We start from the raw sequence: 21,887 nt of genomic DNA on the forward strand, positions 1-21,887 counted from the left end.
CCTCCCTTGCTGTGACCAAAATGCTCCCCCCATCCCTCCACCGCTCAGACTGTTCTACCTCCATTCTTGCTTCAACTCCCTGACTATTGATCTTCTTGTATCTCGTTTGGTTCATTGAAATTTGGTTTCTTGTATGTGTTACTGCAATTCAGCTTTTAGCTGCCATAGTACACAGGAAATGAAATAAATAATTATCATCATCATCATACATTATGAGGCTGGTTCTGGTCAAACCCACCAATGCAACGCGTCGGCTCGATTCAACAGGAGACGCTTGCAACGACCAAGACCCGGATCACTGCAACTCTCGAGGGCAGTCCCTACCAGACAAAGCCCCTGAGGTCATGCAGTATCGCTACTCTGGAACTGCCCTCCAGCCCCAAACGTCAATACCAGAGCAGAGCAATAGCAGCATTTCCACTTCCACTTCTCCGCCACAGGCTACACCAAATGGAGTCGCTCCACCACGGAAATCTACACCATTAAAAACTACACTGTCAAAACTGAGCAATCAAGATCTCCTGCTCTTTTGTAGCCAGGTGGGTGGTACTCTTGAACTGCAGCGTGAAAGCCCACTGTTGGCTGAGTGGCATGGGACCACGGTGGGACGTCCTGATGAGGACTGTGGCTCTGTTTGCTATTCTCCTAGTACAAAACATGGATCAGAGGTGGCCGGTTTCCAGCCACAATCAAAGCAGGGCTTCTTGAAGGACTGCCTCTCCACATTCTCCAAGAAGGGAACTCCTCCTTCTCTACAGTATACCCACTCCTATCCTCAGAACTCCCTGGTGTCATCGTCATCCCGGTTTTTCAGGCAGAAACCAAGTCAAGAGGATCCCTCAACAGAGACTATCAATCACGAGAAGGATAATTTCACATCCCGATGCAGAGGAGAAGACGGGCTGAAGGAGTATAATCAATGGCAGCAGCAGACCCATAATCATTTCAAGATTAAAGAGCATAACCTACCACCAGTCTCGARTACTGAAAAAACAGAACCTTCGCTCAATATACCTCTGAATGGCAATGAGTCAAGTAAAGTTAGGCAGCTCTTGGTTTTGTCTAAATCTCAGGACCAACAGCAACTTCCCTTAGATACACAACACCAATGGACGCTAGGAAACGGTTTACCTAGCTGCTGTGCCAATGAGTGTGGAGTACATTGTGGAAGCCAACAACCTTACTTAAACCAGCAACTACAGCAACACCCTCAAAGGCAGCATTGTTGTGACCATCTTAGCATCCTAAAATGCCATCAGTGTTCTCTCTACCCATCCAGCAGCAGCCCACGAGTGAAGAATTCATTCCCGGCTACTAGCGACAAAAGCAGTGTTCACTCCTCTTCCAGTAGCCAGCGGTGGCCGGAGAACCATCAACTAGAGGGAGAAGGGCAACGACAAGGGGAGCAACAGGTACATCCTCATACCAAAAAGGTTGGCCATGTTGGTTCAATGCCTTCCCTGTCCAAGAGCAGTAGCCCACTCCCACCCGACACAGTTGTGACAAGCGCTAAATACAATGGGGATGTTGGGAGACCCCTGAGCAGCTTAGGAGCTTCGCCACCCAACCTTTCAGAGCTGGACTCAGCGAGACAAGAGCCCCTCCAGACTCTCCACAGGTCCGTCCTGGAGGAGGTGTTCTCAAAAGGCCTCAGTGAGGACAATAGTAAGGCCAACAGCGAGGGAGGAGGAGACGCGCCACAGAAGAGGACTAAGGACATTGGCTACAGATTGGGCCAGCGTAGAGCGCTATTTGGAAAGCGCAAACAGTTGAGCGACTATGCCTTGATCTTTGGGATGTTTGGGATTGTTGTCATGGTGACGGAGACGGAACTGTCCTGGGGGGTTTACACGAAGGTAAGAAATGTCTAAAGTGCAGTGGATTGACCCGTCATAATGTCATGCAGAATTAGAGGTCTACCATGAATATGAGGCCTAGAGAAATGGTAAGACAAGACATTTTAAAAGAGGGGATCTTAATTGTCTATCTTCTCTGCAGGAATCCTCATACTCATTTGCTCTGAAATGCCTTGTCAGCCTTTCAACTGCTGTATTGCTCGGCCTCATTGTGATGTACCATGCACGGGAAATACAGGTGATATGCCACCATCACCATCTCAACATTATTACAGTTTTTCCCCTTGCTCTCTTTTCCCCCGCATCTAAATCTCCTTGTTTGCCCTCCTTTGATTACACCTACACACACACAGCTCTTCATGGTGGACAATGCAGCTGATGACTGGAGGATTGCTATGACGTATGAGCGGATCTTCCTGGTTGTGCTGGAGCTGCTGGTCTGTGCCATCCACCCCATCCCGGGCCAGTACATCTTCACCTGGACAGCCCGGCTGACCTTCACCTACACACCCTCATTGACCAATGCCGACGTGGACCTCGTCCTCTCCATCCCCATGTTCCTCAGGCTCTACCTAATCGGTCGRGTCATGCTGCTGCACAGCAAGCTTTTCACGGACGCCTCGTCGCGAAGCATCGGCGCCCTCAACAAGATCAACTTCAACACGCGGTTCGTCATGAAGACCCTCATGACCATCTGCCCTGGCACGGTGCTGCTGGTCTTCAGCGTCTCTTGTTGGATCATCGCGGCGTGGACGGTGCGTGTATGTGAGAGGTACAGGCCCCAGACGCAGTAGGCATTCCATCAACACTGTATCACTACTACCCAGTACATTTCTCAGTGAATTAGATCCTTATGTAAGATTAATGCCTCTCTTGATTAGGGTTGGCTCAAGATGTTGATATGGACTTCTACTATGCCTCTTTGCTTGATATATAATGAAGCATACATAAATGTATGGAATACAGTATAAGATGTTATACTGTAAAAAAAGAGATACGTGTTTATTATAATACATGTATATTTCTTGTTCCTCCAGGTATCATGACACACAGGAAGTGACCAGTAACTTCCTCGGGGCCATGTGGCTCATCTCTATCACCTTTCTCTCCATTGGTTATGGAGACATGGTCCCTCACACTTACTGTGGAAAGGGTGTGTGTCTACTGACTGGAATCATGGTATGTTTCCTATGCATCCGCAAGTGTCAAAAGAGATCTATGACATTCAGGATGAGGCAGCTCTAAGGTGTTAAGTTCAAATTTCTCAGAGTAAAAACTCTATGGACACTATGAAAGCTTAACCAAGTTTATTCTTCCCAGAGGATCGATACAGCTGCATTAGACAAAAACCTTTTCACACAAACACTGATATGTAACCCTTCCTCCTAGGGTGTCTCCTCCGACACGTCTGTYCAAACATTGTATCTTTACTGCTAGGCAGGACACTTAAGTGATACGGGCCATAAACTTTTCTTTCTCCCTTAACGTGACCTGACCTTACCTCGACCCCCTTCATCACTAATCCAATGGCTCTCTCCCCTTATCAATGCCTGCCACTTTCCCTACACTCAGTACATTCCAAGCTTAATTGCACACACAATATACCTTCCTTCTACAGATAAGCATTAACTTCTGGTGTAGACCCTCTAAACACTCAATATTTCAATATGATACCTGATAGTTAACCCTATCCCAAGTTTAGGAGTTAGTACCCAGAACCAGATCAGGGTAATCCGAGAACGGGTTTGTAGTTGGATGAACTATGGTGATAATACTGATACACTGACCATACTGGCAACAGCAACAAAACAAACATATACGCTACATGTGTTATTATATTGAATAAATAATATCTAATGAGATATTGTAGATATTTTTCAAATAAAGGTAAAATAAAAATATAAAGACAACACTTTTACTCATGAAAAAGTATTACTGCCTTTGTCTTTTCTCCCCAGGGGGCTGGCTGCACTGCACTGGTGGTTGCTGTAGTTGCCAGGAAGTCCGAGTTGACCAGAGCTGAGAAGCATGTTCACAACTTTATGATGGACACTCAGCTCTATAAACGAGTAAGTGGACATTAGAGGTCTTCATGGCTCCAAAATGTTGGGCCTGACCCAAACTGAACCCTTGGATTTATGACCCTAACCTGATACGTTTCGGATTATCAAAATGTTTTATGAAGAGACATTATAAATAAAGAAAATGCCCCCCAATCAGCAACCCAGTAAGCAAAATGTTGTTGACAAGACATTGAAGATGCGTCTTTGTCTGACATTGAAGCCACTTTAGTTTTCAGTTCTAAGTGAAAGTTTAAAAGACGTATTTTAAGACATTATCAAGGCATCTTTTTACAGAAGTTGAAAATACGTCTATTTTGGTTGTTGTTTCTACGGCAAAATATCAAAGAAGAAAACACCATGCCAAGTTATGTCCCAATAAAACAACAAAATGGGGCAAAATGGAGATTAAAGTATCGATTACTCATTATTGTTTCTATCTGTCACTTTCACTTATGTCAGACTTTTCAAAAGCTTCAGAACTGTCAGTGATCATGTTTGAAGTTTACTGACACAACCAACAGAATATTCTAACTACAACAACATTRTCAGTAACAGTTACAGCAACTGAACCCTTGCAAAGTACACTGAGTATAATTCTAATGAGCTCTGCCCCCAAACAAGGACAGTCTTTAAAATCTGGACCAATCATAGACTAGTATTATTGGGCAAATCAAGGCCGATCCAGACAAGACTAAATCTGTGATGGTCACCGACTTTACAAAAGTGATCCGCTCAAACACACCCAAGGCCAGGGTGGATGAACCAAATGTCAACCAATAATAAACGTCCATAGATGTCCTGCGTCAATCAGTGCTCACTGGGTTTGGCTGTCATGTTATTAACTGTAGGCCTGGATCATAATCATGACAACTTTTGAATTGTATTGTGTGTGTATATGTTTTATATACACTACCGTTCAAAAGTTTGGGGTCACTTAGAAATGTCATTTTTTTTGTCCATTAAAATAACATCAAATTGATCAGAAATACAGTGTAGACATTGTTAATGTTGTAAATGACTATTGTAGCTGGAAARGGCTGATTTCTTTATGGAATATCGACATAGGCATACAGAGGCCCATTATCAGCAACCATCACTCCTGTGTTCAAATGGCACGTTGTGTTAACTAATCCAAGTTTATCATTTTAAAAGGCTAATTGATCATTAGAAAAGCCTTTTGCAATTATGTTAGCACAGCTGAAAACTGTAGTGTTAATTAAAGAAGCAACAAAAAACTGMCCTTCTTTAGACTAGTTGAGTATCTGGAGCATCAGCATTTGTGGGTTCGATTACAGGCTCACAATGGCCAGAAACAAATAACTTCCTTCGGGAAACTCGTCAGTCTATTCTTGTTCTGAGAAATGAAGGCTATTCCATGCGAGAAATTGCCAAGAAACTGAAGATCTGGGACAACACTGTGTACTACTACAGCGCAAACTGGCTCTAACCAGAATAGAAAGAGGAGTGTGAGGCCCRGGTGCACAACTGAGCAAGAGGACAAGTACATTAGTACATTGAGAAACAGACGCCTCACAAGTCCTCAAATTGGCAGCTTCATTAAATAGTACTCGCAAAACACCAGTCTCAACATCAACAGTGAAGAGGCGACTCCGGGATGCTGGCCTTCTAGGCAGAGTTGCAAAGAAAAAGCCATATCTCAGACTGGCCAATAAAAATAAAAGATAAAGATGGGCAAAAGAACACAGACACTGGACAGAGATATGGCTTTTTCTTTAAAAGGTTTATTGCCGACAAAGCGCGATCGGCTTGAATCCCGGCCCAAGTCCCATGCTACCATCATAGGACTGTACCAAAACATTTCTGTTTTCTGGAATGTTCCCTACAGGTGAAAAACACAGCTGCCAATGTGCTCAGAGAGACATGGCTTATCTACAAACACACCAAGTTAGTCAAGAAGATTGATCACGCCAGGGTACGCAAACATCAGCGGAAATTTCTGCAAGCCATTCACCAGTAAGTAGTGTGCCTTTTCAAACCATTGTTAAATAAATAGTTGATGTGTGTATATCTGTGAGTATGTTATGCAGCCCAACTTACCCCTTACCTTTGCCCTCCATAACTCACTTCCACTTCACTTTCCCCTAGACTGCGCAGAGTCAAACTGGAACAGATGAAACTCACAGACCAGGCTAACACACTTGTGGATCTAGCCAAGGTGCACCTTCATGATCATCTTCATTAAGCACCTTCATTATCATCATATTTAAAGTATACATTTCTTTCTAAACACTGATCACAAGTTTGACACACCGTTTTTGCGCCACAGACTCAGAATATGATATACGACCTGGTGTCTGACCTGCAGCTGCGCAGCGAGGAGCTGGATAGGAGGATTGGTAGTTTGGACGACAAACTGGACTCCATCCTAGTCAATCTGCAGGCCCTACCCAGCCTGCTCTCCCAGGCGGTCACACAGCAGCACAAGGACTTCCTGGATTGCTTGGCCCACCGTGTACGGAAAGCCTCGTCGGAATCTGAGCTTCACTGGGTTCCCGCTAGGTGCCAACGGTCCCTTTCCACTGCACCACAGACCATACCTTACAGCTGACAGCCTAGCCACATTGCCACTATTGTGACCTTAAATTATTTATTTAATAGTGTATTTCATACTACCCCAGGGACAGGGGCATTCTATCCTCTGACAATGAATTTGAGCATGGTTATACCTCTCCAGCCCCATCCCTCAGCCGTTTACCAAAAGAAGTAGCGGGCGGCCGGTTTGTTGTTTTCCAAATCCTGGAATGCCAGTCTGTGTACCTGGGCCATTCTTGAATTGCGGTGGCATTTAGGCATGGCATTTAGAGAATAAGTAATTTTTTGTGCATAGAAATAATGACAATTACATTTAAAATGTAAAATTAAATATCAAGGATTTATCAGACTAAATCAGTGTATATTACATCACACATTCCAGTGTTTGAACTTGTAACACGGTTGCATGGAATTTCTACTAATGCGACTCAGTTCATTCCATGGCAATGTCCGCGATAGATAACACCAGGAGCCGCTTGTAGATCTGACAGGTCTAACATTACACCTCTGACACCGCCTTAACAAAAGCAATGAAAAGCCATGTATGCATTTGTCAGCTAAATGTGGGTTACCGCTGATCTGATTGAATCTTGGCCTAAGAGAGTACCACGAATCATAATACCCATAAAACCTAGTGGTCAAACAGGGAAATGGTTCCAATTGTTTTTTCCACCATTAATTTTTCCCATAGTGGATTTGAGAAACACTTAAAATTAGGGCTGTGTTTCATGCAGGCTTACCCTGGTGTGACATTTTGCTAACCATGTAAATCTCTCTAGGACAAGGTGACATCAATATAGTCGCCTGTATTTACCTCCCCAAAATTAAACGCTAATTAGCTGCTAATGTGGCTATTATAAAGAACTACAAATGCCTTGATCTGGACGAGACTGCTGAATTGAGGCAAAGATATTAATCTCTGGATTAACTATCTAATGTTAGCTAAATGTAGTAATGAATAAATAGGCTACAATTCTTTAAAAATGTACAATTCTGTAAACGGTCTTGTGCAAGTTTTACATTGACAATACCTGCTTGCAGGGATTTGTTGTTTGCATGGGCAAAATTAATGTTGGCAAAACGATTGGAACCATTTCCCTGTTAGACCACTAGGTTTTATGGGTATTCTGCCACTGCCACTGTGGGGCTCTATTATGCCCGGGATTCAATGTGATTGCGCTTTGTCAGCAACATACATACATTCACATTTTAAAGGCGCATGTGTTCCTGCATTCAAGGAATCCGCATCACGGAGGTATAATAAGAACAGTCTGCGTTTATGGTAAATGCTGCATATGTCCGCTCAATCGCAAACTACCTGTAAATGGCACATTGTCGACAAAGCACGATTGGATTAAATCCCGGACTAAATTTTTCATATAATTTAAAAAAAACTATAAAGTAGTCAAACATGTTTTTTGAAGACCACATTTATTGAAAAGACAATCAAAAGAAATCTAAAGAAATTAGAAACAATCCTTAGTAAAGAAAAATAAAGATATAAATTACAAGCAATCTACATCTCTGCAACAAAAAAAAATGTTTTCTTACTGAGGGTTGGGAGATTAGATTTTGTGGCAACAAACAATCTACACACAAACAATGACATAGAAAATTGTAATAATATGTTTACCAACAGGCTTTGTTTTCCATTCGGTTAGGTATTAACTTTATTATAATTCTCTATACGTTACAAATACACACATTTCCCTGAGGAAACAATTCCACTGGAAGTTCTACAGACTCAGTGGCTGATATGTTCTAAATGCCTCAATGGTTTGTTTCAAACACTTAATAAAAAAACAGGTGACTACAGATGTCAACAACCGGTATAATGTACCTTAAGAGCATAGAGTTTCAGCATACACTTCATTGCTATGATAGAGCCGTATCTGGGTAAAATATAATTTAGCAGAATAACAATTTGCAAGTTTTAGGGTTATCATTATGGATTCAAAGTTGAAGCATTAAGGTACATGGTTATGACAGTTGAGAGAATCATTCCCCTAGCAGCAAAACAATCCTCTCTAGAGGAGAGGGGTTGTGATATCCACAGCAATGCACATTCTTCAGCCTGTACATTGTGATTTTACATACAGACTGTGTATAAAAACTCAAAGCATCATTTACATATTTTAGGTGCCAGGTGCTAGTGAAAACGAACATTCAACTAAAGATTGTCAGAATATTTCTGCCCAGAAACAATATTTGTCAAACTGAGGTGCCAATACAATGCCTTCAGAAAGTATTCACACCCGTTTACTTTTTACACATTTTTGTTGGAGTGGGATTTTTTTGTCAACGATCCACACACAATACTCTGTCAAAGTGGAAGAAAAATTATATATTTATGAAAAATAGAACACAAATATATCTTGATTAGATAAGTATTCAACACGTTAGAATCACCTTTGCCAGCAATTACAGCTGTGAGTGTTTTTGGGTAAGTCTAAGAGCTTTGCATACCTGTATTGTACAATATTTGCCTATTATGCCATTTCAAATTCTTCAAGCTCTGTCAAGTTGGTTGTTGATGATTGCTAGACAGCCATTTAAGCCCTGCCATAGATTTTCAAGCAGATTTAAGTCAAAACTGTAACTAGTCCAATCAGGAACATTCAATGTTGTCTTGGTAAGCAACTGCAGTGTATATTTGGCTTTGTTTTTTAGGTTATTGTTGAAAGGTGAATTTGTCTCCCAGGAAAGCAAATCAGGTTTTCCTCTAGGATATTGCCTGTGCTTAGCTCTAGTCCATTTATTTTGATCCTAAATAACTCCCTAGTCTTCACCAATGACAAGCATACCCTAYCATGATGCAGCCACCACCATGCTTGAAAATATGAAGAGTGGTACTCAGTGATGTGTTGGATTTGCAGCAAACAAAACACTTTGTATATTAGGTCAAAAAGTTCTTTACCAAGTGTTTTGCAGTATTGCGTCAGTGCCTTGTTGCAAACAGGATGTATGTTTTTATTCTGTACAGGCTTCATTCTTTTCACTCTGTCAATTAAGTTAGTATTGTTGAGTAACTACAATGTTGTTGATCCATCCTCAGTTTTCTCCCATCACAGCCATTAAACTCTAACTGTTTTAAAAATCAGTATTGGTCTCATGGTGAAATCCCTGAGCGGTTTCCTTCCTCTCCGGCTACAGATAGGAAAAACACCTGCATCTTTGTAGTGACTGGGTGTATTTATACACCATCCAAAGTGTAATTAATAACTTCACCACCCTCAAAGGGATATTCAGTCTGCTTTTTGTTTTCTACCAATAGGTGCCCTTCTTTGCGAGGCATTGGAAAACCTCCCTGGTCTTTGCGGTTGAATCTGTGCTTGAAAATTACTTTTGAACTGAGGGACCTTCCAGATAATTGTTAACTACTAACTAAATAATGTTAACTACTATTATTCTATGCAACTTAAGCAAATGTTTACTCCTGTACTTATTTAGGCTTGCCATATCAAATGGGTTGAATAGTTGACTCAAGACATTTCAGGATTTCATTTTTAATTAATTTGTCAAATAAATTCTAAAAACAACATTTGACATTATGGGGTATTGTGTGTAGATCCGTGACAAATCTCCATGCAATCCATTTTACACTGTAAATGTGGAAAAAGTWAAGGGGTGGGACTTTCTGAAGGCACTGGATATTATATGGAATCCCTTATTTCAATCATTAGATTCATAGTAACTGTTTTCAGAGTACTGAGAAGAAATATTCCTCACAAGACTAGATATTGGTCGTAGGGCAAGGAGTTTTTCACCTCACCAAGCAACATTCCAGGCTTTAAAAATATAACTATATATAACAATCGCACCTCATCATTGGCTTAAATAATTATAGAAATGCCCAATAGAATCATGTCTAATTCAGAAAGATGAACACAGCATTGCTGTTCCGGTAAAATTTAAAAAAAAAAAGACAGACAACTGATCGTGACAAAACAGTACCACAAATAGAGAGTAGAAAGCAACACTACAGCCCTTAGATGAATGAAAAATAGACTTCAGACTTCAAGCACATCTCTAAACAATATTTAAGCAAAATTTTAACACACAAATACTGTAAATGTACACATAATATTCCAGTCTGATTTGTATTTCGGCTTTTTGGACCGATCTGGAAACAGATATTACTTGTTTACAACCATTTGAACATTGATTAAAATGTTCTTTACTCTTTGGGAAAGACAAAATATGGTTTGTTTTATATAATCATTCAACAAACTAACATTTGATTTTGAATTGAAGTAAATGCCACATTTAAAAAAATTAAAAATAAATCGGAGTCTTCTACAGATATTTAGGAAAGATCCCCTGAACAGAAGAAAATAACACCACCAATGTGAATAATTCTTCAGAAACATTGAGTAAAAATACTTACTAAAACTTACTAAAAGCAAAACTGTCATGGATTCAATCATAGAGTTGGTTTAGACACGTGAATTGGCACATAAGGATGTACTATTGCCCCTGGTCATATCGTCAATCAATGACCGATATTTCTGGAAAATGCTCTTTAGTGTGCATTGTATACGCCTTTATCATATTTTGTATTTATTATGGATCCCCATTAGCTGCTGCCAGCTACTCTTCCTGGGGTCCAGCAAAATTAAGGCAGTTTATACAATTCTAAAAACATTACAATACATTCAGACTGTGTGCCCTCAGGCCCCTACTCCACCACTACCACATATATACAGTACAAAAACCCATGTGTACGTGTGTATGCGCCTATGTTTGTGTTGCTTCATAGTCCCCGCTGTTCCATAAGGTGTTTTCTTTAATCTGTTTTTGTTAATCTAATTTGACTGCATGCATGAGTTGCTTGACGTGGAATAGAGTTCCATGTAGTCATGGCTCTATTTAGTACTGTGCACCTTCCATAGCCTGTTCTGGACTTGGGGACTGTGACGAGACCTCTTGTGTCATGTCTTGTGGGGTATGCATGGGTGTCCGAGCTGTGCGCCAGTAGTTCAAACAGACAGCTTGGTGCATTCAAATACAAGCATGCTCTCCTCCACTTTGAGCCAGGAGAGATTGACATGCATATTATTAATATTAGCTCTCTGTGTATATCCAAGGGCCAGCCGTGCTGCCCTGTTCTGAACCAAGTCCTTTTTCTTAAGCCCGTAGGACCTGCCATATTACCAACACACAGGAGATCATTAACATTACAATAGAGATCTGTAAGGGTTGATCAGGTAATCATGTATAACTAGGACATTGTAAGTAACAACCGTTTGTTATTCTTGAAATTTAAATGTGAATCTTAAAAAAGAAACAAAAGTGATTAATGCAGAAAAAAAACGAGATAAGTTAACACTGCCTTAACATGTCATTTGATTTGAACTAGCATTCTAGCGGTATCTCTCAGTACCGTGTTTCTGACAATTCTGAAACACATTTTGGATGAACACAAACTAGGATCTCTGACGATATGTGATCTGCTACTATGAGGAGAAAGACTGGCTTAGGTAGTACACAACTGACCGGCAGAAAATATGACATCTACAATATGGTCAACACATGAGGGTGGACAGCAATGCACACAGTACATTTTATGTTATGAAATAATGTGAACCAATTTAGCTGTTGAGAATATATGAATCGCGACAGAGTGTGTGTGTGTGTGTGCGCGTGCATGTTTGTGTACTGTATCTTCGAGTATATGGACAACAATGGTGGCAGAGGTATAGGACTGGCTCATTGTAATGGTTAGAATTAAATGGTATCAAACACGTTCAGACTTTTCTCTCACATGTTTTAGACTGTTCTCTCTGCTACCTCACAGCAAGTAGTACCAGTGTGCACCAAGTCTGGAACCAACAGGACCCTGTACAGCTTCTACCCCCAAGCCATAAGACTGCTAAATATAGCTGAGCAATTAAGTTTATTTTTTGTTGCTTTAAGCAACTAATTGGCTAAATTTGGTTAAATTATTTGAATTCCATTCTGTTCAGATTATTTRTGTATGCTCAATGCGCACATTGTACAGTTTCTCTCAAGATAAATCAGATCCAGCCTGAACTGTGCGATGTAGTTTCCAACAGGTCAGTATTCTACATAGTTTAGTGCATAAAACATGGTAATTAACTACAATGACCATAATCCATTGTGCATCTACTTGTCCGGTCTATGTTTCTTTTACGCCTGCTACAGGAAGAGACAAGAATGCACGATCGTGAGGTGACAGAGCGGCTGTTGCTTCGCCAGGTATCTCTACCAGAAAATACATGATCAAAGTGATTGATCGTTCTTATTCAGCAGTCATACAAGTATTATTTACTTTGAAGAGCTAKAAAATAGTGATTTTGTCAGACAGCAGCTCTATAGACATGAGATGACTTGTAATGAAATAAAGTCATCAAATAAAACAAAWGTAATACACTGAAATATATTCTATATTAAAGTAATGTGAACAAATGGTTAATAAGTGATCAGCAGTAATGGGCAGCATTTAACCCAAATAATCGCAACCTAAAACCGTGATTATTTTTTAATAATCCAATCAACCTCCAAAAAAACACTAATCGCTTAGCACTACTGCTAAACAAGACTGGTAAATAGATAAGGAAATGGCTACCCGGACTACCGGCATTGACTCTTTTTTTGCACTAACTCTTGCACGGACTATGCACACACACTGGACTCTACCTACACACTCACTTACACCCCCAACACACACACACACACACATGCATACTGATGCCACACACACACACTTCACACTCACCACATACACTGCTGCGGCTGTCCATTATCTATCCTGTTGCCTAGTCACTTTATACCTACTTGATGTGTATATCGACCTCAATTACCTTGTACTCCTGCACGTCGACTCGGTACCGGTACTTCCTGAATATAGCCATGTTTGTTTTAGTTTTTTTTTTACTTGTTATTGTTATTTATTCCTTGTTAGTATTTCTATTGTAATTTTTTTATCTTTAACTCTGCATTGTTGGAAAAGGACCCAGAATTTCACTCAGTCTACACCGGTTGTTTACAAAGCATGTGACAAATGAAATTAGATTGTATTTGATTTGAGCCCGTCATCCTAGATCTCCACCCAGCAGCTTCCTCTGATGGACAATGAGTATTAGCCCTTTGATTTCACTTTTGACTGTTCAGTTTTTTATACATGCATGCTATTATGGCTATAGCGCAGTGTGTATCGGTAGTACAGTATGTGTTGCCGGCTGTATGGAGAGCATACAGCTAGCTAATGGATTTCACAATGCCATTATCATACCTTGATTCTTCTTCCATGGGAAGAAATGCAATACAGGATTTTTTTTTTTTTCCAAAGACAGTTTTTATGCGGAGTAATGCTAGCCCATGTGTGGCCAGTTTGACACGATTTTGCAAGTCTATTCACCTATGGATGGTTTCTACATGCGGGGGGGGCGGGGGGGGGGGGGGGGGATTGCTGCTACACATGATTCCAAGCCGTTGCATGTTGCCTCTTGAGCGCACATACTGTTTCATAATACAAAAAGGTTCTGTCAGCACATAGGATTACAGTACTGTTGGGTAAGCAGTAGTGTTCCAACCACCATGTAACAATGGCTATATGGGAGCTGGGTTCATGACCATCCAATGCTTCGAGTCTCCTGTATGTGATAACCACCTTTAGTGGAGATGGCTGGTGGCTGCTTACAAACAAAAGCAAATGGGAGAAGATCTTGAGCTCCTGGAGGAATCACGGCAGCAGCAACTACAACTGTAGAAATAAGAACTAAGATTGGAGTGTGTTCGGTTGCTGCATATTTCAGCACGGGGGTCTGACTCTGCCACAGGACCCAGCCTGTCGACACCAAGGACTATTGGACTGCAGGTAGAGCGGGTGAGGAGGAGAAGTGGGGTGGATATAGAGTAGACCAGTGGTTCTCAACTGGTTTTGCCCCGGACACAAATTAAACCAGGTTGGCTCAGTCGCGATTTGATACACTATATATACACAAAAGTATGTGGACACCCCTTCAGATTAGTGGATTCAGCTATTTCAGCCACACCCGTTGCTGACAGGTGTATAAAATCGAGCACACAGCCATGCAATCTCCATAGACAAACATTGGCAGTAGATTGGCCTTACTGAAGAGCTCAGTGACCTTCAACATGGTCCTGTCACAGGATGCCACCTTTCCAACAAGTCAGTTCGTCAAATGTATGCCCTGCTAGAGCTGTCCCGGTCAACTGTAAGGGCTGTTATTTTGAAGTGGAAACGTCTAGGCTCACCCGCGAAGTGGTAGGCCACACAAGCTCACAGAACGGGACCGCCGAGTGCAGAAGCGCGTAAAAATCGTCTGTCCTCAGTTGCAACACTCACTACAGAGTTCCAAACTGCCATTGGAAGCAACGTCAAAATAAGAACTGTTCGTCGGGATCTTAATGAAATGGGTTTCCATGGCCGAGCAGCATCACTCAAGCRTAAGATTGCCAAGTTTCGGCTAAAGTGGTGTAAAGCTCGCCGCCAATGGACTCTGAAGCAGTGGAAACGCGTTTTCTGGAGTGATTAATCACGCTTCACCATTTGGCAGTCCGACGGACAAATCTGGGTTTGGCGGATTCCAGGAGAATGCTACCTGCCCCAATGCATAGTGCCAACTGTAAAGATTGGTGGAAGAGGAATAATGGTCTGGGACTGTTTTTCATGGTTCGGGCTAGGCCCCTTAGTTCCAGTGAAGGGAAATCTTAACGTTACAGCATACAATGACATTCTAGACGATTCTGTGCTTCCAACTTTGTGGCAACAGTTTGGGGAAGGTCCTTCACTGTTATAGCATGACAATGCCCCTGTGCACAAATCAAGGTCCATACAGAAATAGTTTGTCGAGATTGGTGTGGAAGAACTTGACTGGCCTGCATAGAGCCCTGACCTCAACCCCATTGAGCACCTTTGTGATCCAGACTCAAATCGCCTAACATCAGTGCCTGACCTCACTAATGCTCGTGTATGAATGGAAGCAAATCCTCGCAGCAATGTTCCAACATCTAGTGGAAAGCCTTCCCAGAAGAGTGGAGGCTGTTATAGCAGCAAAGGGGGCACCAACTCAATATTAATGCCCATGATTTTGGAATGAGATGTTTCACAAGCAGGTGTCCACATACCTTTGGTCATAGTGTATTTGCATTGCAAAGAAAATTTGCAAAAATGCAATCTGGAAAAATGTAATCTGGAAAAATGTATGTTAATAAACTCACTGGTTTGAGACCACAAAATCAACCAACAGCGCTGCTAATTAGCTCTAGATTGAAAATACAGTGATTGAAGAAAAATAGGTCAGATTAAATTATTTAATCACTCTCTAACTGGTTTAAGTTCAGACTGAGTAAATAAATAAAATATCCAGACACCTGCAACCCATTCAAAACCACCTGCGACCCAAATTTGGGTTGCGACCCACCAGTTGAGAATCGCTAGAGTAAACTATCCTTGGGATGTATTTGTGTAGTAGACAAACCTTTGTAGACCAGGGGGTGGCGGCAGGTTGAGGGGTTTGGTTGGTGGGGCTTATGTAGACTAGCCAGGGTCTGAACACTGTGATGGATCTGAGCAGCAAAGAGCATGGAGACCAGATACCTGGAGGATCCACACTCCCATTTGTCCATCCCACAAACCATTTTTACCATCACCCCATCTTTCATAGTCTTTCGCCTCGTCCTTTTCATAGACAACAGTTTATTTTTTGTCCTTTTGGTCGTGTATGTATATCTGCTTTAGCAAGATCGGGGGCGGGGGGGTGCTAGGAGTCGGCCATGATCTGGTAGGAGCAGTTTTCTGGGGTGTTGCCGGGCGGCGGGGGATTGGCTTCGGTGGTGGTGGTGGGTTTGGGGGGCCAGTCGGGGTCCACGCTCAGCTCCTGGGCCAGATGCATGTAGAGTGCCTTGGGTACCTTCCTCTGCCGGCAGCACAGCCACGACAGACACTTGGGTCCCCAGAGGTCTATGCCACCCTGGAAACCGCACAACGACAACAAGAGGAGGGAAAGGGCAAAGAAAACTAAATTAATATTTTTTTCCTCTGTGGATATGTTTCCTCATTAATTGTCTTCCCAATTGTCTTTTGTATTTTTGTGCCTTTAGAAGGTAGAATGATCTCACATGCTTATGTCACCACATGCACTATATAACCTAAAGGTAGTGATGGTATTCAGATTGGTTCACTATTGCAGCATGCATACACATTGTTTTATTATGGTTTTTAACTGTCGTGAAAAATTCTATAATTTCAACAGAATTAGTTCTTAGGTAATTCAAATTCAAGTCAAGCATGGCTGACAATACGTTTGGGGGATTGTCCTTTTTCTGCCGAGAATTACCTCAAAACAAGCAGACATGCAGTGCAACAGAAGATAATTAGGAGAATTTGTGACACCATGGGAGGGATCAAGAGTGACACCATGGGAGGGAGCAAGAGTGACACCATGGGTGGGAGACATACCCTTCTCAGCTAGCCTGCAGTGGATACATAACTGTACCTGATCGAGACCATGCGGTTTCCACTCACACTGTTAGGAGCTAACAGGGGACGCTTTGAGGCGCATGCAGCGGGAGGAGCTTACTGGAGCCAATACTGTACTACTGCTGGGGGTATTAAATACAGGAAGGAATCGTGCTCCCAGAGGAGAGTAATAACACAGACAACCCGCCAGGGGGCAAAAGAGGGTCAGAGAACAATAAGGTCCACACATGCAAGGTTTGGGTAGGTTATATAATAAGAGTGCTGGGTGATAGAGAAAGAGAAAGGAGAGAAAGAAGAAAGGGAGGGGAAGGGGGTCACCAGGGGAGATTAAAAGCGACGGTGGAAGAGGAGTGTCAGATTTCCCAACCTGTGTTGTCGGGGTGGCAGGGGTGGTGCCATAGCTGCCCTGCTTGTCTCGGCTGAACACAAGCTTCCATAAGACGACGTCAAGGACGAGGGTCTATGGAATAATAGGCGCAGTGGGCAGGAAAAAAATTACAAAGAGCAGAGTGGCTACTTGATCACACAGCTTTTCTCAAGCAGATTTTGTCTATCCTCATTTGTTTTTTGTATAGTCAAACTACTGAAAGGGCATGTGAGGTGATTTCAGCGCTGTGCGTTAGTCGTGAGTAGAGGKAAAAGGGGTTATTCTCAACATAAATGAAGACAATAAATACAATGAGAAAGAGGGTGTCATCATCTACAACAGGATGGTGCTTTTTAAAAGTGGATTTTGTTGTGTGACAGGGATCTGTTCCTGGTGATTATCCATTGAGCGTCATTGGTTGGTGTGTGGGAGGTTGGCAGCCTTGGCGAGACCGCCATCTTGTGTCACTGCTAAGCTGTGTGTGGGCTTGGGAGGCTCAAGAGCGGGGAGAGAGAACTGCTCTACTGCGCAGGGCAAGCCAGGGGCATTTTCTAATAGTAAATCACCAGTGAGCCATCTCTATCATTGGGCCACACAGCTCTAGGTCATCATTTTCTGCCACTTGTCTACGCTTGGAGATTGAGAAAGAGCAGAGCCTGGGTGTGTAACCAACCACCCATTAGATTTAATGCGCTGAGTGGTTTACAGCGTGGCCGTCACTGTGGTGATGGCAGGTTGTATTTAAAGAAAGGGAGGAATTGTGTGCGTGTCCCCGCTCAAGTTACAAGAGGGCTTTTTCAGTTGGTTATGTCAATGAAAGACGAGGCAGTTTCTGGCTTTTTCATACTGAAAAGATAGTCAAATGGTAAATCACAGCTCAGCCCTCCACTTCATCCTTTAACACTTTCCGACAGTAGGTCAGAGTCAACGCACAATCGAACACCACGTGACAACCTATGCATCTTAATGAAAACACTGATGACGACAACACTGATGACAAAACAAAAACTGTACATGCGAAAAATATCTACGTAACATGGTGTAAAGAGAGCCCAGAATACTGCAAAATGGACAGTTTAATGTGTGTGTGTGTCTTACCTCCGCCAAGACAGACACGGCTGCATTGACTACGATGATGAAGAACAGAGTGATTCTCCATTCAAACGGAACACACACAATCTAGACGGGAGGGAGAGGAACAGATTCACAAGAGCACATTTAAACAAGAAAAGTGAAGCAACGCCATGTTAATTCACAAAGTCATTACTGTAGGACCCAATTCAACCGAAGCTTGAGGCGAATATCTGTATGACGCTCGTCTCTCCTGGTTGATGTCCACTRACCTCTAGGAATTCATCGATAGCAGACACAGGGTAGAACATGATGAAGAACAGAAATATGTACAAGCCAATACATGACAGCACAAAGGGCCCTGCAGAGAAAGAGACGGACAGAACAACTCAAACATAGGTCAGTTACACAGAATTTTTCTTTTTGCATTTCCAACCAATCTCAAACCCTAACTTGATTTTGGAACCAACACTTTTAAATAACACTTTTATACTGTTATCCGATTTTCAGGCGAATACGTGGCAACGTTGGTGTTAGTAGTGGTCCTCACAGTTTTTGTAGCTGGGCTGTCTGAAGGGCTTCCCCTTGGAGAAGACGATGGCCACGATGAGGTACTGGAAGGAGGAGACATAGAACAGGGAGGTGTTCTCGTAGTTCTTGATGTTGTGGTCGTCCTCAGAGGAGTTGTGCTTCGGGGAGAAGTTGACATGGGGGGACGAGTTGCAGGCACTGGGAGAGGAGAGAACAGAGATGCACACAGTCATATGTAGATCGGGAAGCAGTTTTACAAGTCAAAAGTTGACTGGCGACGTCCCTACTGTTTGCAGTAATGGTATACAATAAGACATTCACGGTATATGGCTTATTGGTTAGTTTTGAGTCTGGTAGTGTTGTCTCATTGGTCCATTGTTACAGGTTATTGGTGTGTTTGCACTGGAACAGTTTTGGTGTGAATTGGTGATTTTACATTCTTACTGCTGTCCCCCCAATGGTGTGTTTTGAATAGGTCCAGTAGTTAGCTTGGGGGTTGAACTTGGACTCACTCTAACTCTGGCGTCCAGATGTCGTACCAGGCCTGGTGTCGGACCCAGAGGAAAGCGATGGTCTGGAAGCCCAGACAGATGAGGATCTGAGTAAGCACGGAGAACAGCAGAGGGCCTGAGATCAGACCTGAGGGGGGACGCCTCGACACCAGCTCCTTCCATGCTGGGTTCAGAGACACTGGACAGAGAAGGTGGGAGAGACAATGACAAAGACACAGGGAAAGTAAGGAACCGGAAGGTAGGATGGGTACAGAGAGTGAAGTACAAACCCAGCAAAGCTGGTAGTAGATCAAACATTTAAAAGGACAAGTTCACTTTTTTCTACCAAATCTAAATTTTCTAAAATTTCACCTGGTTTATAGAAACTTACCAACAACATCTAAAGACTTGCATCACTCTACTGAGAGCTTTGCCATTTCTAAAATAAAGTATTTGGGTGTTTTTGGAGACTTTGTTCATATTCATCCATGACTCCCATACTGCAGAATGAGCAAGTCTTTTGCTGGTGGGGTAAGTTTCTAAAAACCAAATTAAATCGTAATAAAAGTGTCTGGACACTTGTGGACAAGTGTCAAACTAGCTAGTGTTGATCTACTTACTGGTGAAGACGATGAGGAGGATGATTGCGATGTCGATAAAGAGGAATTGGAAGTCTCCCAGGTTACTGAGGATCTGACATGGTTACAGAGAGATAAGGTCAGAGGTACAGAGGTACTGTATACACCAGAGACTAGTAATATCCTGACAGGAGTGCAGAGACTAAGGGAGGGGTACTGTACTCACAGAGTAGAGCAGGGTGACACTGATGTACTGGATGATGCTGTAGAGTGCCATGAACTTGAACACACAGAAGGAGGTGATGAGAGCCGCTCGCCCTTCTCTGTGGATAGACAGTTTTTGTGTTTTTTTTTTAGGAACAAATTGAGCGAGTCAGCATGCAAGTGCTTTTATAAGGCTCACTGATTAGTCTCTAAGCTTGGCAGTAGGCTGGTGTTTGTTTGTTAGCCATGTTGAGCTGATGGGTAGTGTTTTGGTGCTTGAGGCCCAGAGCAGGCCTACCTGATGAGGCTGGGGACACAGGAGATGTTGGGGGTCCTGGAGGTGAAGGGAGAGGCTACAGAGGCCTCCAGCTCAGAGAGAGAGATCCCACCATGAGCCTTCTTCAAAGCCTAGAGAGCGAGGTTGGAGGGGAGCAAGTTGAAACAATAACATAGTGTCTTTACTTCTATCTGCATGATCATTTGACAACAAAAATTGCTTTCAAAAGAGGTCTGTACTTACACCACAATCATTTGCGCCATCTCCACACATGCCCACAAAATAGCTGCACATGGGGAAAGATAATTTACTGTTTTTAACTGTAATTTACAAAATGTGTAACGAATGCAATTTAAACAGATCTATGAAGAGGGTGAGTGTGTACTGTGCTATTTGTGCCCATGGGTTAACAGCGTCTCTACTCACTCCACACTCTGCAGTGCTTCGATGAGCTGGGTCTTCTGGTCAGGGGCCATTCGGGCAAACACTGTGCCACGCAGCACCAACTACACCAGATAGGCAGACAACAATGCATTAGACACAACCAAATCACAACAGCAATAGCTATGTGTTTATTGGGGAATGGACCCCATTACCTTCTGCAGCACATCCTGAAAGTGCTCAGTGATGACAGCGAAGGACTTGCCACTCATGGCGAAGTGGTACTGGTCCTGAGACTTGGGCTCGTCAGTGTGACAAACATCCTCTAGACTGATCTCTACTTCCTGTTGGGACAGGAAGGGGTGGGGGGCAAGCAGGTACAGGTGAGCAAGGGAAGGTTGACATCTTGCAGATAATTGATATCACATGGCTTATGTAGAGTTGTAAAAGCTAGCGACTGACAACTTCAGTTTCCATCAATGTTATTTTTGGCACTCTGACAAAAATATCATTAAGACTTAGTGAAATGTTTTACATAATTTTTAAAAAAATTGTGTAGTTATTGTCAAAATGACGAAAACAGTGGGCCATTTTAGTCAACTAAATGCCCTTTCATTTTAGTCACGTCACATTTGTATTGCCTCATTAACCTATAGTAAACATACGTCACTGACTTCTATGTGCACAAACATACATAGCGTTGTCCTACCAACATATTTGTCTGCGTAACATCCTATTCTCTTCCCAGCAGCAGAAATATGACAAACATATATAAGAATTATCTGGCCATGTAAATTCTTAACTCGGCCTACATAGATAGTGTACATTACATACAGAAAAAATACACACACACACACACACACACACACYTGGAGAGAGCACGAGAGAAGCATAATCACCAGATGGTGCCACAAAGCAGGAAGGGTTGCACATCCGTCACTTCATTGGCATTGTGGTCAACGTTCCACAGATGCCACAGCCACATTGGTGTCCAYAAGTAGAATGGGAGCTAATGACTGTTTCGCCCTGTGATGTAATGGAGTCATA

The 21,887-nt window shown here is 42.5% G+C and overlaps 3 protein-coding genes across 5 annotated transcripts in view; 2 read left to right on the forward strand and 1 right to left on the reverse strand.

The window, feature by feature from the left end:
* The window catches only part of LOC111975565 (KN motif and ankyrin repeat domain-containing protein 3), a 381,145-nt gene that overhangs the window by 114,617 nt on the left and 244,641 nt on the right, over nucleotides 1-21,887 (forward strand). The window lies entirely within an intron of this gene.
* LOC111975925 (small conductance calcium-activated potassium channel protein 2-like) lies at nucleotides 1,452-6,709 on the forward strand. Its single transcript, XM_070447715.1, has 8 exons — nucleotides 1,452-1,856; nucleotides 1,999-2,094; nucleotides 2,210-2,646; nucleotides 2,894-3,035; nucleotides 3,815-3,925; nucleotides 5,766-5,893; nucleotides 6,026-6,095; nucleotides 6,207-6,709. The coding sequence occupies exons 1-8, from the start codon at nucleotides 1,452-1,454 to the stop codon at nucleotides 6,486-6,488; spliced, it is 1,671 nt and encodes a 556-aa protein (XP_070303816.1). The 3' UTR covers nucleotides 6,489-6,709.
* Nucleotides 9,434-21,887, reverse strand: part of atp13a3 (ATPase 13A3) — a 64,936-nt gene continuing 52,482 nt past the window's right edge. For 2 of the 3 annotated variants that reach the window (XM_024004725.2, XM_024004726.2), the window contains exons 21-31: nucleotides 21,056-21,184; nucleotides 20,886-20,965; nucleotides 20,703-20,745; nucleotides 20,481-20,590; nucleotides 20,205-20,301; nucleotides 20,021-20,093; nucleotides 19,422-19,599; nucleotides 18,929-19,107; nucleotides 18,651-18,739; nucleotides 18,406-18,486; nucleotides 16,443-17,400 (exon numbers count right to left, since the gene is read on the reverse strand). In XM_024004725.2, the coding sequence (XP_023860493.1) occupies nucleotides 16,990-17,400; nucleotides 18,406-18,486; nucleotides 18,651-18,739; nucleotides 18,929-19,107; nucleotides 19,422-19,599; nucleotides 20,021-20,093; nucleotides 20,205-20,301; nucleotides 20,481-20,590; nucleotides 20,703-20,745; nucleotides 20,886-20,965; nucleotides 21,056-21,184 (1,470 nt within the window). In that variant the 3' untranslated portion in view covers nucleotides 16,443-16,989. The other variant, XM_024004727.2, reaches the window with a different exon arrangement.

Source organism: Salvelinus sp. IW2-2015, linkage group LG16, assembly GCF_002910315.2.
Source record: "Salvelinus sp. IW2-2015 linkage group LG16, ASM291031v2, whole genome shotgun sequence".
Classification (NCBI taxonomy): domain Eukaryota; kingdom Metazoa; phylum Chordata; class Actinopteri; order Salmoniformes; family Salmonidae; genus Salvelinus; species Salvelinus sp. IW2-2015.